The sequence below is a fragment of the Mustela lutreola genome, chromosome 3 (assembly GCF_030435805.1).
Source record: "Mustela lutreola isolate mMusLut2 chromosome 3, mMusLut2.pri, whole genome shotgun sequence".
Taxonomy (NCBI): Eukaryota; Metazoa; Chordata; class Mammalia; order Carnivora; family Mustelidae; genus Mustela; species Mustela lutreola.
The window spans coordinates 145796967-145813821 of record NC_081292.1 but is presented as its reverse complement, the minus strand read 5'-3'; the positions used below and the strand labels follow the sequence as shown (position 1 = coordinate 145813821).

Genomic DNA, 16855 nt, shown 5'->3' with positions numbered 1-16855 from the left:
TATTATACTGTATGTTAACTAACTGGAATTTAAGTTAAAAATTTTTTAAGAATTTTGTTATGCAAGAGTGGAAACATGTCGAGTCTTACATGAGGGTAATGACCAACCAATTCAATGTCTTAGTACATCAAAGGAGAGACAGGGGTTATGAACAGGCAGGGTTCATGAGGAGCTGCAACAATGGTTAATGAGGGAATAAGTCAGTGGTGACGGGTTCTGTTACCACCTGGAGATCACATTTTATTCCTAGTGTTGTTTACAATATTAATAAGTGTATGCTGTATATGTCATTATTTAAAAAAATAAAAAATAAAAGTAATATAATTAGGTACATGAATCAATACGACTAAGTTAATGTAATACTGGGTCAAGCATTTCAATATAATTATAATAAAGAAGTGCCTAATGATCAAAGAATTTTTATACATTAACGAGATAAGCAATTAAGAATTTGTCAACTAAAACTGCTCAGCTTTAAAATAAATCATTGTCATTTCATGGTTCACTTACTTTAATATCCCTTCCTCTTTGAAAATTTAGACATTTCTAATTTAGAAATTAGGTGCTAATTTAAGTGTGAAAAAAAATCAACGTAATTTTCCTAGCCATTCTGCCTATAGTTTTGATTGTTAATAATGGAAGAAAATGAATTGTTAGGACTCTGTCCACTGAAACACATTGTCATTAACTTAATAGGCATACAGCTTAGTCTAAAAGCATAATTCAATTTACATTAAATAATACCAATAGTTATCTAGAAAAAGACTTATAGCACTTACAGCGTTAGATTAAACTTTCAAGCATAAAATAAAATGTAAACACCAAAATATTTCTCAATGAAATCCCTATACAGCTTACCTACCTGCTACCCAATCCACTGCAATGCCCCGAACTCCGTTTTCTCCTATCCCATCTGCAACGATGTTCCAAAAACCAGACCCATCGGGTCTGATTCTATAGATTGCATTATGAGTTAATACAGTGCTGCTAAAATCACACCAGTAAATAAAACCAGAAGACACATCGACATCCACATGCAGTGCATTTTGTCCTGAAACATTTAAGACAAGTTCATTAAACAATGCTCTAACTGGAACTAGAACTTTGACATTCCCGCCTTTCCTCTCCATCTGTCATTCCCAACCCCCTGCTCTGACCATGTCCCTGTGACAAAATAAAACTGTTTCTCAGTTGCAATGAGTACACCCAGCGCCCAGATCTTGGGTTTCTAAAAGCCATTTCCCACAATAAGGAGAACTGGCTCCCAAGAAAAATAGCTGATTCTAGGTTTGGGAAGGGAAGGTACAAGGTAAGCCTAGAAGCTCTTAGACCCAGAAGCAAGGAAGCACTCAAACACTCACGGAATCATGTCAAAAGAATACAGGCAGTCATTGATTCCAACAGAAAATCTACTTGGCCAAAATGAGGCCAATACAGTATCAAGAGTAATTGTGGTAAACGTTTTAACACACTGAATTTTAAAAATGAATAAAAACTTGAATCTATGATGACACTGTGCCCCTGAAACCAGTAACATTAAATGTACATATATGCATGTGCATGTACTCAGATTGAGCATTCAAATATGTTAAAATAACAATTTCAAATGTGTTAAAACTAACAATTTTTCTATCTAGGTTTACAATGTAAGGATGGCCACTGTACCTTTCATTCAACTTTTCTGATTTGAAATTTTTCAAAATGAAAAGTTGGGAGAAAAAATAATTGATTTTATGATCTTTATAAGATGGTAATTTAGAGACATAACATTTCAGATGTGGGGAAAACAAAGCAGAGTCATGCGTACTTGTGCCTAGCACCATCAGCCAAGAGCATACATGGTACCAGACATCCCCTGACTCCTTCCACCATGTGTATGGTCATCTCTTCTGGCCATCTCTTCCTCCCCTCCATTCCCTTCACCCTTTTTCTTCCTTTTCTATCTTTTATTTCTATCATTACCTGTGACATACCCCTTGTGATGGTAGTGAACACTTGGTTCCTCCTACAGTAACAGTGATCACTTTCTATGTTCATAGTATACAAACACAAAATACTGCAAAAATACAGTTACTAAGAAGGTTCTAATATGGCCAACTCATTTATTTCAACTCATCAAATATATAATAAACCAGATTATGGACTACTGTATTACTATTCTAAATAAGAGTCTAACCTTGATCCCAAATATCCATTAACTGTTCTTCTAAACACCAACTCTGCATACTTCCTGCAGTCTCATGCTACATTCTATCTTGCTCTAGGCCTCTCATTCTCAGTGTGATCCATGGACCAGAGACATCATCATGCCCTGGGAACTTGCTAGGAATGCAAGCTGAGGGTTGAAGAAGGGAAGGGAGTGGGGGTTGCTGGGTGACAGGCATTAATTAGAGGGCACATGATCTGATGAGCACTGGGTGTTATATGCAACCAATGTTAATGAACACTACATCAAAAACTAATGGTGGGTTGAAGTGCCTGGGTGGCTCGGTGGGTTGAGCCTCTGCCTTTGGCTCCGGTCAAATAAATCTGTCAAATACATAAAATCTTAAAAAAAAAAAAACAAAAAACTAATGATGGCTAATTAAACTTAATTTTAAAATTTTTTTAAATTTTTAGAAATTAAAAATTTTTTTAAAGATTTTATTTATTTATTTGACAGAGAGATGACAAGTAGGCAGGGAGGCAGGCAGAGAGAGAGAGGAGAGGAAGCAGGCTCCCTGCCAAGCAGAGAGCCTGATGTGGGGATCAATCCCAGGACCCTGGGATCATGACCTGAGCTGAAGGCAGAGGATTTAACCCACTGAGCCACCCAGGCGCCCCAGAAAATAAAATGATTTTTTAAAAAAAGGAATGTGGATTCTCTAGCCTTACTCCAGATGACTAAATGGGGAAATCTGGAGATGGGGCCAAGATCTGAGTTTTAACAAGCTCTCCAATTCGGATGTACACTAACGTTTGAGAACAATTCAAGGCAGAGCTAGTGTATCTCAAGGGAAAGACCAGCTTCATTACATGCTAAATCCAAACATGGAGAATGGCTTTATGGCACCAAGAATTTCACATGGCAGCAGAGTGAAATCTTACATCTACTGGAGTTGGCATACCTGGGATTCCCACTGGCACCATGGCTTCAGAGTGATCTGAAACTTCCAAGCTGAAGCCTGTGATTATAGACAGCATTGAAACAACAAGAAAAGAGCTATATGGAGAACAGGTCCGATTATCAGGGTTGAGTTTCAGTCCACTGGCACAGGCACATGAGAACAATCCTCCTGGTGTAGGCAGGCAAATCTGCTGACAGGCATTCCCATTGTTGCTGCAGCCATTGGAGGATGAATCTAAATGAAATCAAAATTAGTTTGTAACTTTTGACCTCACATACTTGACACTCTACCTCAAATATCTTGTATTGGGTCACCGAATAATTCATTACAAAAAATCAGTAACAAAATACAGCACCTGGGTTAACAATCTAAAAACAGCATTGAAGAGACTACAGCTTGAACAATTAACACACAAAGGTACCACAACTATTATAGAGAATGGAACATCCATTTTTTTTCTTCCATAAATCATAGAGAAATTAGAAGAATTGGGGAAATCAGTGTGCAAATTCTAATTTTGTTAACCCTTCTGACCTATGTACTGGCATTTAAAATTATATCAGTTTTAATTATATGATCAACAATGTGATGGGCATTTGATTTAGAATATATTAATTAAGGACATTTAAAGGTTTTTTTCACATGCAATAAAAACAAAGGCCATGTGACAAACCTAGGTTACAGACAGCAAACTGTTTAGTCAACTTTGGTTAGAGACTAAAAGCTACAAAATATGTCAAAACTTCCAAATGTAATTTTTGTATCACAATGCTAGTTTAAGGGGCAAATCAAAAGTTAGATTATCTACGAAAAAATGCTGAAAACAGCCAAGTATTCCCTTTAAGATTAGAAATTCTAACCTATTAACACTTCCCCATCAGGTACCCGACCAATGTTTCCTGACCACCTTCAACGTGCCAGGAACTCATCTAGTTACTGGATAGAGAGCAAGAAACAAGACAGAAAAAAATGCCTGTCCTTATGGAGTTTACATTCTAACTAGAAACAACAGACAACAAACTGATAGATGTCAGGGACCGCTATGAAGCAAAGCAAAGTAAGGAATTTAAAATGATGGGGAAAGAATGGGGACTAAGCTTACTCTGAAGTCAGCCTGGCCTCTCAGATGCCAGGTTAGTCTCTGACACTCAGCCAACCTTAGGACAGGGCTATCATTTCAAAAATATTTGGGGTAATTTCAATTCACATGCATGTATGTGTACACGGGTCTATGTGCGGGTGTGAACTTACATATGTCAGTGTGCAGAAGTGTGAATGTACATTTTACATTCATGAACATGTGTGTTTCAGGGACAAATACTTACCCTGTCTGTGATAAACTCGAAGACCCCTCAAATTTGCAAAATTCTCTCTCAAGACTACTTTGTTGTCCCCAGTGGCCTTATCAACTCTTTCAATGACTTCATAGTGTCCATCCGTGTAATAAAGGAAGGAACCATAGACAGCGATTCCCCAGGGGTGGGAAAGATGGTTCACCAGGATCATTCTATTTGTACCATCCACATTTCCTCTTTCGATCTAAAACATCAGAATTGTCATGATTGACTGATTGATGGTGAAATGAGAGAAACATTTAAAACTAACATTATCTCTCTGTTTTTTAATTTCAATTAGCCAACATATAGTACATCATTAATTTCAGATACAGAGTTCAGTACTTTATCAGGGATATAGAGCACCCAGGGCTTAGCACATCACAGGCCCTCCTTAATGCCCACCACCCAGTTACCCCAACCCCTCACCAACCTCCCCTCCAGCAAACTACATTCTCTTAATAAAAATACATCACATCTATCTAGCACTCTATCCTTCACAGACATTTTTCGGATCTGTTTTAGGATCTGATAGTCACAACTGCATGGAGCAGTAGGCCAGGCAAATGTCATCATGCCCATTTCACTGACAATGAAGTTTCAGCTCAATTAAGACAACTAACATTCTCAGACGACATGGTGACGAAAAGGGGAACTAAACCTCGCTAGTCCTTGTCATATTCTGGACAAGGATACACATTTAGTGTCGAACTGTAGATCACTACCCAGGAGCTGATGGACCCTGCATTTAACATCTTCACAAACGATTTCTACAATGGGACTAGGAAACATGTTTTATTCAATGACAAGACAGCAAGACTGAACGGGACAAGGTTGTATTCGAATGGTGTATTGAATGGTGCTGTTGTATTCAAACAGGTAACAAGTCTTCATCAAAATGACCGTGATAAGCTGGAAAAGAACTCAAATGAAGTTCCTAATGGGAAATGGCAAGTCTGCTTCTAGAAGAAAAATAAACTGTAGACACAGCTGGTTTGATTTCATTCCAGAAACTTGTCTCAAAGGCCTCCTCTATGCCAGGATCTGAGCCGAGTACTGGCAAGAGAGACAAATGAGGTTTGGCTCACGACCTCAATGGACAAGGAAACCCAGCAGTTACAAGAGCAGGTTATGCCCTAGAAACTGACAGAAGTTCCAGAAAGTCAGAGCAGAGGGAAGATAAGCTTGGAAGGGAGCTTTGAAGGAGCGGACCAGGACCAGATTAGCTGTCCAAGCTCAGCTGAGGGAGGTGTCTGGAGCTATTCCTCAAGCTGAGCAGTGATCAGACCTATTTGTTGTGGATTTATGAAGACAACATGCCTCCATCGTGAAAGTAAGGTTGATTAATGATAGCGATCATCCGATCAAGACCCAGAAGGGTGGAAGTGGCAGAGAAAGGCTGCACCTGAGAAAAGAGGCAGAGGACAAATGGCCAGCACTTTTTGATGGATATTAGAGTGAGGGAAACATGAGGGTTCTGACCTGGGAGAAAAGATGGAGAGTCACACCTCCAGAAAGCCCACCCATTCAGGAGGGCAGAGCAGATGTGAAAATAGGAAGGGAGAAAGGTTGTGGGCACTGTCTGGGACATATTAAGTTGCCAGAGAGATCACACCATGTGGTAAGAGTTCCCTCATTAGTGCATACAGACACTGAAGTGCGCGAAGTGCTTTCACTCATCACTACTTCTATTCAGTGTTCTTAGTTTATCACCACTGTTAAGTCCATATTAGGATTGAAACTGGCACTGCTGAACTAATAACAAACTGAACATCGGACCTACTGTGCAACATTAAGGACCAATGTCCAAAACATCTGAAATGTCCAAAACATCTGAAATCACCACTATTTAAAAAGCAGGGAAGAAAAGATACAGTAGTAAAAAGAAGGGGCACATGCACCCCAATGTTCATAGCAGTAATGTCCACAAGATGCCAAGATGCCCTTCAACAGACAAATGGATAAAGAAGATGTGGTTTGTATATAAATGGAGTATTACCCAGCCATCAGAAAGGATGAATACCCACCATTTGCATCATCATGGATGGAACTGGAAGGGATTATGCTAAGTGAGATTAAGTCAAGCAGAGAAGGACAACTATCATAAGGTTTCACTCATATGTGGAATATAAGAAATAAAACAGAAGACCACAGGGGAAGGGAGGGAAAACTGAATGGGAAAAAATCAGAGATGGAAACAAACCATGAGAGACTCTTGACTCTGGGAAACAAACTGAGGCTTACAGAAGGAAGGGATGTGGGTGGATGGGGTAACGGGGTGATGGGTATAAGGAGTGTGCATGTTGGGATGATGCGGGGTGTTATACACAACTAATGAACTGTTGAACAATACAACAAAAACTTGTGAGGTACTAAATGCTGGTTAACTGAAAATAATAATGGTAATGATAATAATATTTACAGGGATTCATTTACTACCAACCACTGAGAGGAACTTACCAATGCAAAGACTGGATCACAGTCTGCTCTTCAGAAAAACAGATACATACTAATGATGAAATTTCATAAAAACAAATTACTAAAGATGATTTTAAATTAGAAAAAAATACCAATTAAAAAAATAAAAAACAGGGAAGAGACTGACACATATTCAATACAATATCCACAGCAATATTTTAATTGATCAATAGTTATTACTGAGCACCTTCTTTTTTTTTTTTTTTTTTTAAAGATTTTATTTATTTATTTGACAGAAATCACAAGCAGATGGAGAGGCAGGCAGAGAGAGAGGAAGGAAAGCAGGCTCCCTGCTGAGCAGAGAGCCCGATGCGGGACTCGATCCCAGGACCCCGAGATCATGACCCGAGCCGAAGGCAGTGGCTAAACCCACTGAGCCACCCAGGCGCCCTACTGAGCACCTTCTACATGCCTTGTCACACCTCAATTGCATAAGCACAACAGTGATGATCAAACATTATTTCTGTGAATGGATGTAATTATATAGTTTCTTCATCTTACTGCAGAAAATAATGAGCTCAACCTTGAAGTTTAAAATTACCACCAAAGGGACTTTTCCCATATGCATCAACCATGTCAAGACCTTAGAGAATGGCACATAGCTAGGAGGGGATGCCATGCTCAAAGGCTTGGTATTTACTTTTTTATCCCCTTAGTCTCTACAACTGGAGAGCCTGGATAGCTTTCAAAGAAAATCACTGAAATCACTAAAACATGAAAGAAATGGCTCTTCAAGGACAAATAAGAAATGAAAAATGGAAATATTTTTATCTTGAAGAAAAGCAAAGGATCGGGGAAACGACAATGAAAATTATTCTATAAGGAACTATGCACAAACTAGTGAAAAATGACTTCAACTAGGGCAATATTTGCTCTAGGGAAAAAAGTTATTAGGAAGAAAGGGCAATAAAACACTGGTCCAAGTGGCCAAGGGAGGTTATTCAGGAACCCCAGACAGACAAGGAACATCAGTATCAGCTACACAAGCTAGGCAATGAAGATCAACAGAGTGCACGTACCACTCCCGAGCTCATGACCGCCCAGTAGAGTTTCTGCTCCTCAATATCAAGGGTGATGAACTCCACGTACTCAAGATTTCCCGAGAAGAGAACTTTTGGAAATTTTCCATCCATGTTAGCACTTGCAATCTTGGCCGGAACACTACCGTCTATTCCTTGGTCTGACCAGTACAGTTTCCTTCAACCATGGAAAAACACCAGCATTTCACAAAACAGACAGGCATAAAACAGTTACATTAAATATTTAAATGAAAAAAAAAAGTGTTATTGATTGTCCTTGAAATGTGCACAGTTCAGTGGAGGAAATCGGAACTGTTAGTACCTTGTGACATATAAGATGGAGGAGTACTTAGCTGGCGTTTTGTCAATGTCTGTATATTTTCTTGTTATTATTAGGATAGAGTCTATTGAAAATGGTATCTAGTGGCGCCTGGCTGGCTCAGTGGGGTAAGCCTCTGCCTTCGGCTCAGGTCATCATCTCAGGGTCCTGGGATGGAGCCCCACATCAGGCTCCCTGGCCTGCTTCCCCACCCCCCAACCCCGCCTGCCTCTCTGCCTACCATGATCTCTGTCAAATAAAATCTTATTAAAAAAGAAAGAAAGAAAGAAAGAAAATGGTATTTAAAATAGGATGCTAGCAACCTACATTGATGGAGGATCCTTAACCCTGATCAGGTAAGTTCAAAGTTTATTACTAAGAGCGAGCCTACATCAACAATCAATGCCTTTCAAAGAATCGCGCATATGCAGGACTGGGAAGGACACTGGTACCTCCCTGCTTACTTCTCAGACCTGTTAGTTAACTCTTCTCCAAATCATCATCTGGCACAAGACCAGCTACTTTCTTTTCTGATTTTTGTGATGAAAAATGAAATATTGTACATAAACCTAATCTCCAACTGCCAAATACATAATACATAAAATTTCATTAATGTATATGAAGGGTTGCTTTCCAAGTCCTCTGTGGACATACCTTCTGGATATGAATCCAAGTTTCCATTCCTTCTACCTCATCTGCTGCAACAGCCTCAGGAGAGTATGGTCTTTTCCCACAAGTCTTCAAAACGCTTCATTTCAATCGTTATTTGCAAACTTCTTGCACCCTCCATATGCCTGTCCATGAACCTCATCTTCAAATCTAAACTTCCCTACTTCTAAGTTCTCAAACTCTGACATTCTCTGCTTTGACCAAACTCTCCCATCTCTTCACTGCTCCTATTTTATTTCTTCTATTGTGTCTGTTCGTCAACCTTAAAACTTGCCTGAGCTTCCAAACCTTTGGTTCCTCTCTGCCTGGACTTAATGCATAAGCATTTTACCAACATCCTTATTTATTCTCTTGATCTCCCATTGTGCTTAACTTGTTAGTCATTGGCCCTGAGTTCCTGTCATAATTTTCTTTCTTCTCTCAAATTCCAGGCTACCAAAAGTTTGCTGGACAAAGTCACAAAACTCTTGTGACTTCTGAGTTGACCAAAAATTTAAGCTACCAAACCTTAACTGGGAACTCTCTCCCCTAGCTGAACATTTTCTCCTAACTAGTCTCCCTGCTCCTGGTTTCTTCCACTCTTATCTGACCTATCTTCCTGAAATACGTATTTGATTCTATCATAATTCCTTTCCTCCCAATTCCCAGCTGGCTTTTTATTTCTCAAAAGAATAAAATGCACCTTCTTAGTATAATGACATTAAAGTCCTTCCAGGATTTGTCCCCAAATACCTTTAGCTCCCATCCTGTCAACCACCCCTAACTCGAAACCTCTGGTTCCAGCCTTCCACATAATCATGCTAAAACCTTGAAATGTTTCTATGCCTTCACTGCTCACTTGACCTCAAGAACCACTCCCCAGTTCCAACCCACTCTCTACCTATGAGAAGCCTTGAATTCTTCAAGTTCTACTTCAAATGTTATCCAGTTATCCAATGTTGCTAATTTAAAGAACATAGAACAAAACACAAATTATATGCTTCACATTAACTCGGAGCTATTTCTCTTTCTCACTGAGCTCTGTATTTTTCAAAATGTTGGCATATGAAATCAGAAAAGGTCTTAACTTTGAAATCTTCCATTTTATCAGGTCATAATATTAACAAGAATGGTGCTGCATAGAAGATACGTGTCATTTATGAACACTCACCCATTAGCAGGATCAACAGTTATGCCAACTGGACTACCAACTCCAAAACCTGTCCCATCATTGGTAATCAGTGTTTTTCTGTATCTGATATCTCCCTGCAGTTTCAAAACCTATAGCACAAAATCACTTATTAGAACTGAGTTTCATAAGGGGAAACAAAGAAAACTGAGATGAAGGAGAACTTACACAACAAATTCCAAAGCCCAATTAGAGATGAATGGGAGGGTTTGTGTGAGATTCAGATAATCCCTAATTGCATTTCAGGGCTATGAGGAAATCAGCTCAATAGAAAGTAAGAAAAGCAAAATCATCCCTTAAATTCCTCAAGTTTCAGGAGAGGAAATTTATATGGATAAAAGAAGGATTCAAATGGGTAAACATGCAGACTCATCACCTGAGAGAAACTACAAAAATGTCTTCAGAAAAGGAAACAGGAGAAAACTCTGGAAAAAACATAGGAGCCCCAGAGCTCTCCGGAATTCCAGTGACTTGGCACCCAGTGGCCCATCATCGAAAATACAGTTGACCAAACAGTCCAAATTTATTCTGAGTGAAATCTGTGACAGGTTAACAGTCAAGTTAAAATGCAAGAGTTCAAATCCCTGACCATCTAGATCTGCCTGAGGCAAGTAAATTCACTTTTTTGAACTTAGTTTATTAGTAAAATGTGGACAATAATGGGATATTCTGCACAGAACTATGAGATAATACATGTAAAGCCTTAAACATGGCACCCAGTGTGTGTTTCCTATTTTTCTTATTGGTCCATTTACTGGACACTTATTATGTAGCAGGCATTATAGTAAGCATTGTTGGATTGAATCCTCACAATAATTCTGTGAGACAGATACCATATTATGAATGCCCATATTATATATGAAGAAACTATTATATATCATATATACTATATATTATTATATATGATGAAAGAGACCTTAAGTGGCTTTCTCAGTGTTATCTATTTTTAATTATTATCGCTGTAAATTGTGAAAACTAATGTTAGCAGAATCTTGAAACATCACAGAAAAATATGGGTTACTATATTACAAATACCTTCTTATAGGAATGAGGCTATTCTAATATGCACTTAAGACCATCAGAGAGGTAAGAGATTAGAAGATGTATGTTGATTGCTGACTGGCATTAAGGTTTTTCTATAAAGCTGTTTTTTAATGCAAATAGATTATTTGTGGATCAGTGTTTACATTTCTATCTCTGCCCTCTTTCTGTCTCTATATGTATTTTTAACTCCCTCCTCCTCCTCCTCATCCCCCCCCCCATACACACCTCTCTTTAATCCCTCACTCTTCTAAATTTTTCTCTCTCCTTCCTGGTATCTTTCTTTTTAATTTGCCTCTTTCTGTCAAAATTTCTCTACTTTTACTGGATCTCTTTAAATTCAAAGGAAAGCTCTTTTTCCCTTTTTTTTTTTTTTTTTTTTTTTTTTTTTGGCTTGTATCAAGTTCTCTCTCACACAACCATTCTGTATGCCTCATTCTCCAGCAACATAACTGCGTTTAGTGAATGGGCACACAGCTACCCCTAGTGGAAAACAATTTATTCAGTATTTCTCTTATTTTCAAATTTGAACTAAGTATGAGTTATTCTTATCCCGGAAGTTATTGGGTTCGTGTAAACAGTAAGCGAACACGATCTCTGCATCCTTACTCCATCTAACATTCCCCTGAGACAGTCACTACTGACAACACCAGAGGAGAAAACCAATAAAAAACACTAAAAGTGCAATTTACCTCTGGATCATTGTTCTCATAGCTCCTCTGTGGCTATTCTGAACATACTGGTGGTTTGAGGGAAACCGGACTCTGTATTCACGGGCTACCTTAGTGTCCAGAAGTACTTTTAGTTACTGAGCCAGAACCCCATTTTACAGTATGGAACCAGAGGCTCAGAGAAGTAAAGGTAACTTGTCCAAGGTCAAATAGCCGGGGAGTGGAGGAAATACAGTGCTGTCCCCAGTCACAAAATGCATTTTTGTATCTTAAAGTCCTTATCAAGTGCTTCTCTCCGCATGGGAAGACTTTTCCTTACTTCTTCATTTAGCAGAGATCAGTATGAGTCATCTTTCAGGACACAGCTCCCTGGAAATTGGTTCTCCTGCCATTCTCCCGCCTCACACGTTTACCTCTTCCCCTAGTCACAGAACACTTTACAGTCACTGCTCCTATTATACCTAACACACTGGAACAGAGCGATTTCTTTGCATGTCTGTCAGATGTGTGAACCACTTAAAGGAAGAAACAAGTATTTTATTCATCTTTGAAGATCCAGGACTAACCGTGGGACTGATCTCTGTTTAGTACTATGTGTTTAGGAAGTCAGTAAGCCAGACTCAAAGCAGGTGTTTGGAATCCAAAGCAAATTATCTTTCCTCCGTGCCTCACTGCATTTGGACACAATTAGACTTTAGGCCTTACCAGTACTGCGTGCATACACACACACACACACACACACACACACACACACACACACACGTTCATTCACTCACTCACACAGTATCCATCAGCTGGTGCCTTTTCATTGTACTTAATACTGATGGAGGAAACATGCTCCCTACTTTCGGAAAACTATTTACAAAGCAAGAAACAAAAGACAGAGTAGGAACACATTGTCATTCAGAATGAAGATGTGCTAAGATGTGAGTTTGGAATTAAGAGTTTTAGGCAGTCAATCATGCAACTACAAGTGACACTTGTAGTTGAGGTTATGAAAAAATGTATTTTGTCACTATCAAAGGGGGCTACAGCAGGCTGGACTGCTGGAATTGTCCTTTTTTAACAAGGCAAACTCAAAACACCTCCTGGGAATCAGGGCAGGGAAGCTAACTGTTGAAGCCAGTTTCTCAAATTATGTAAAATTCAGGCTTTTATCTAAACAACAAAGGGCTTGAACCAGATGAATCTCGAAGATCGCCCTCATGTTAAGAGCTTAGGTTAGCATTTGTACATATTTCAAATGTCCCTCTAATTGTGAATGTGCACTACCCTTACCTGCCCTCAGGAATGCTGTGATAATTTACCGAGATCCTGTTTGTAGAAGACCGTTGTAAACTAAAAGCATGGTTCTGACCGTTAAATAAGCACTTCCCCTGTCCAATCTGTGCTGACTTACCCACTTGACTGTTAGAAGCCTTCCTCACCTTCATTCGGCATCTGTCTTTCTGAATACTCCACAGAGAACCAGCTAAGCAGGTGGTGCCTCACCCTGAGCTGTGAACTGTCACTCTGCACATCCTCACTAACTGCCCCGCTCACAAGACCCTCCCCTTGCTTTAGAAATTTTCACTTTCAAATTATTATGAACTAATAATCCCTTACAGGAAAATCGGGGCGGCTCAGTCAGTTAAGTGTCTGCCTTCAGCTCAGGTCATGATCCCAGGGTCCTGGGATGGAGCCCTGTGTTGGGCTCCCTGCTCAGCAGGGAGCCTGCTTCCCTCTCTCCCTCTGCAGCTCCCCCTGCTTGTGCTCTCTCTCTCTCTCTGACAAATAAATAAATAAAAATCTTTAATAATCCCTTGTATATTTTAACCTTGTCCCAGAATGGAGCAAACCAATACTAGTTGAGTTACCTCTGATTTACTTCATGTGATTGTATACCAGTACCCCATCTAAAATTTCTTCTGGGAATTAAAGTAAAAAGAATACTTATCACATCGAGGAAAGTATCAAAGGAATTAGAATCAAGTTTCTACTTTCTGTTTCACTGTTAGAAAAACTGTATAGAGCCATAGAAAGATTTCCATCTTAGAATAGAAGTAACCTATAAATTTGGTTTGTACTGAAATACGTTACAGACTTGGTGAGGAAAGATAGGGAAAATTTCCAGCCTACTCTATTCTTTCATACTTAATGCTGAATTCCTTATGTAATTTTTTCATTTATCTTTTTATATATTTTTATAGATCATCTAAAATCCTTTTATATGAACAAGCTAATATTGATGCTTAAGAGGAAAATAAAGTAAGGCAGTAGGAAGTTCCAAATAATTTATTTCTAAGGTGGTTTTATTCTTTCACTTCTAAATCTGATAGTTCATACTGATAAACTCCTCCCTTTCGCCTCTGCTGAAAAATAAGTTCAAAATCTAGGAAAATATTTCTTGTGAACAGATTTTAGATGCATCAAAAACCAGTGTTCCTGTAAACAGTATTATGGAATCATTACCTCAATTGATGAAGTTCCAGGACTGGTGTAATATAAGTTTTTTGATATCCAATCTAAGGCCAGGCTCATGGAAGGCCCCGCCCTAGATAGAGAAACCAATATTGTCCTGTTGGTACCATCTGTCTTCACTCTTTGAATTACACCCTGGAAAGAAAGATGAAGAGAAGTGAGCTGTTTCAAGCCCACAGTTTCTATATGGAGGCACTTTCTTCACTGCACTGTGGCTACTGCTGGCTGCCATGTTTCTTGAACACTCCTCACATCTGGAGACAAGGCAAAGGTTCAGCACCATTGAGCGGGCACATACTGTATAATGCTAACTAACATCAGCAATACTTTGAAAACACTGATTTTTAAGTGTGTCTGAGGACTGTTCAAGTCTCATCATTTAGGCTGCCTCCTGAGACTGGCTACAGAGATTCATTTCTTAACTATCACAGACCAGAGTCATAAAAATGTCATAAAAATAACCCAAGTCATAGGTGAAAATTAGGAGGCCAAAACAGCCATAAACGCCCATTTTATTTACATAGAGGAGAGAAGCATCAAACAAAAAGATCTTCCCTCTAAAGATCTTGATGGTCTTGATCTAAAGATCTTCTCCTCTAAAGGGTGAGTTCCCACAGGAAGGGAACTGAAGAATGTTTTTTTAATCCTGGAGGCAAATATGCTGATGAAGACCCCAGCATCAAATGTTTTGCTGGAATTTCCTCAGGGAACTATTGCTTTTTGTCTTGTTATGATCATTTTTATGACTGTCTAAGATCTTCTACTAGGTTAAGCTTCCCAAAAGCAAGCCTTGTTATGATCATTTTTATGATCGTCTAATATCTTCTACTAGGTTAAGCTTCCCAAGAGCAAGCCTTGTTGCTCCTTCTTTTCGGTGTGTATTCCACAGAAGCAAGTCATTAGTTCAGCGCAGAGCAAAGAGTAGGCACTTAATACTTGCTGGATGAATAAATAACATCCAATAGCTTAAATATGCTTATTATCTGACTGCTCCAGGCCAGCCTCCTATGTACATTATTCACCAAAATAAACCTTGTGGCACTATGTGTTAATTAACTGAATTTAAATCAAGTAATTTTTTTTAAAAAACTGAGTGGTAAATTAATTTCTGAACCACTTCCCTTTTATCCACCCAACAAATGTTTGCTTTTAAGAAGGCATCGGTGCAGGGAGACTCTTCCAAGAACCAGTTATACACTTTCAATGTTATTCAAAACTTACTGAATTCTCAATCCAATAGATGAACTGCTCTGAGTCATCAAACTCAACATCGTAACCATTTATCACCCCTGCTATGGGGACCATAGCATCGTTGCTCTTCACTTCGGGGTTAAGGGAGATTCCAAAAATTATACTGTTTCTCATGACTATTAAGAAAGGCTGATCATCTGTGAAAACAGAAAAATACTTATCAAAATTATACCCCACTATTCCCAGACATGTAGAGTAATGGAAGGCAGTGGATTGTTATCACCTCCTAGGATAAAATGCCCTTGCAGTTTTGCAGCAGTTAATATCATACATGGTACACATTTCATTAGACAACCCAGGCCTTGGATTGGGTGTTTCAGCAGGTTTCCCTGGCACCAGACCTCCAATTCTACATATAGTGCTCCTGGACTTCCCCCAACAAGGCAGGTCGGTATTTCCCTTACTCTTCGTGAAGCCCTTGCTTACATGGATAAAGCATCTGCTTTTATTAAGCATCACAGGGAACACACAGACAAACCTAATACCCAATAACTCAAGAAAAGGATTTTGAAAAAAAGTCAAAGAAAACATATGGACTATTATTGCTGAATGGCAAGTTATTAGTTTTAATATTATCAAGTGTAGCTTAGTGTTTATTAGAGACTTTACTAAATAAATCCAATGTATTGTCTCTCCAAATGTTCTCTGATCAGCAGCTGTCTTCTGCGCTTGATTCTAACTCCCAAAAAAGCTGTAACTATGTCTGATTTACTCACTGTTATGTCCCTAAACCCGGCATGTAATAGTTGCCAAATAAGTATCTGCTAACCAAATGAAAGAACCATAAATGGATAAACAGATGGAAGCATAAATGAATATGTAAATAGTATCTTCTGAAGTCCTCAAAGGTATCTGTACATTGCAACTTAAACATCCTCATAGTGTCTTATTCTATCAGTTCACTTTATCTCCTTAACAGGAAGTAAGAGGTCTTTTTTCAAAGATAACCTTTATCCCATCTGTAGTCCTTTTAGCAAAAAAATCTAAATCGATGAAATTCAAGAGTGGGGTTTTATTTATGACTATTTCAGAAAAGGAAAACTGCAACTTGAGTTTTGTGGTATGAAAAAACATCTACATGAGCATATCACATATTAAGTAAAATTAAAATGATTAATCACTGCATAATTTTCACCTGCTAAAAATGATGGTTGCATTATTTTAATAATCTGGAAAGTTTTAGCTCTTCAAAGGGATTATTTTGGCTCTTTACTTATTTTAACACCGCATTAGCTTTTCCTTGTTCCTGGCATTTCTATTACTAAAAATAACTTAGCATTTATTAACATAGTAAACATTTAAAGTAATATTGCAACCACTAACTATTATATTTTAAGC

General features: G+C 38.6%; 1 protein-coding gene across 1 annotated transcript in view; it reads right to left on the bottom strand.

Annotated features, from left to right (window-relative positions):
• The window catches only part of LRP2 (LDL receptor related protein 2), a 200754-nt gene that overhangs the window by 68332 nt on the left and 115567 nt on the right, over window positions 1-16855 (bottom strand). The window contains exons 32-38 of the mRNA XM_059167105.1: window positions 15488-15654; window positions 14258-14401; window positions 10077-10186; window positions 7939-8116; window positions 4433-4646; window positions 3108-3341; window positions 863-1051 (exon numbers count right to left, since the gene is read on the bottom strand). Coding sequence (XP_059023088.1) covers window positions 863-1051; window positions 3108-3341; window positions 4433-4646; window positions 7939-8116; window positions 10077-10186; window positions 14258-14401; window positions 15488-15654 — 1236 coding nt within the window. The remainder of the gene's footprint in view (window positions 1-862; window positions 1052-3107; window positions 3342-4432; window positions 4647-7938; window positions 8117-10076; window positions 10187-14257; window positions 14402-15487; window positions 15655-16855) is intronic.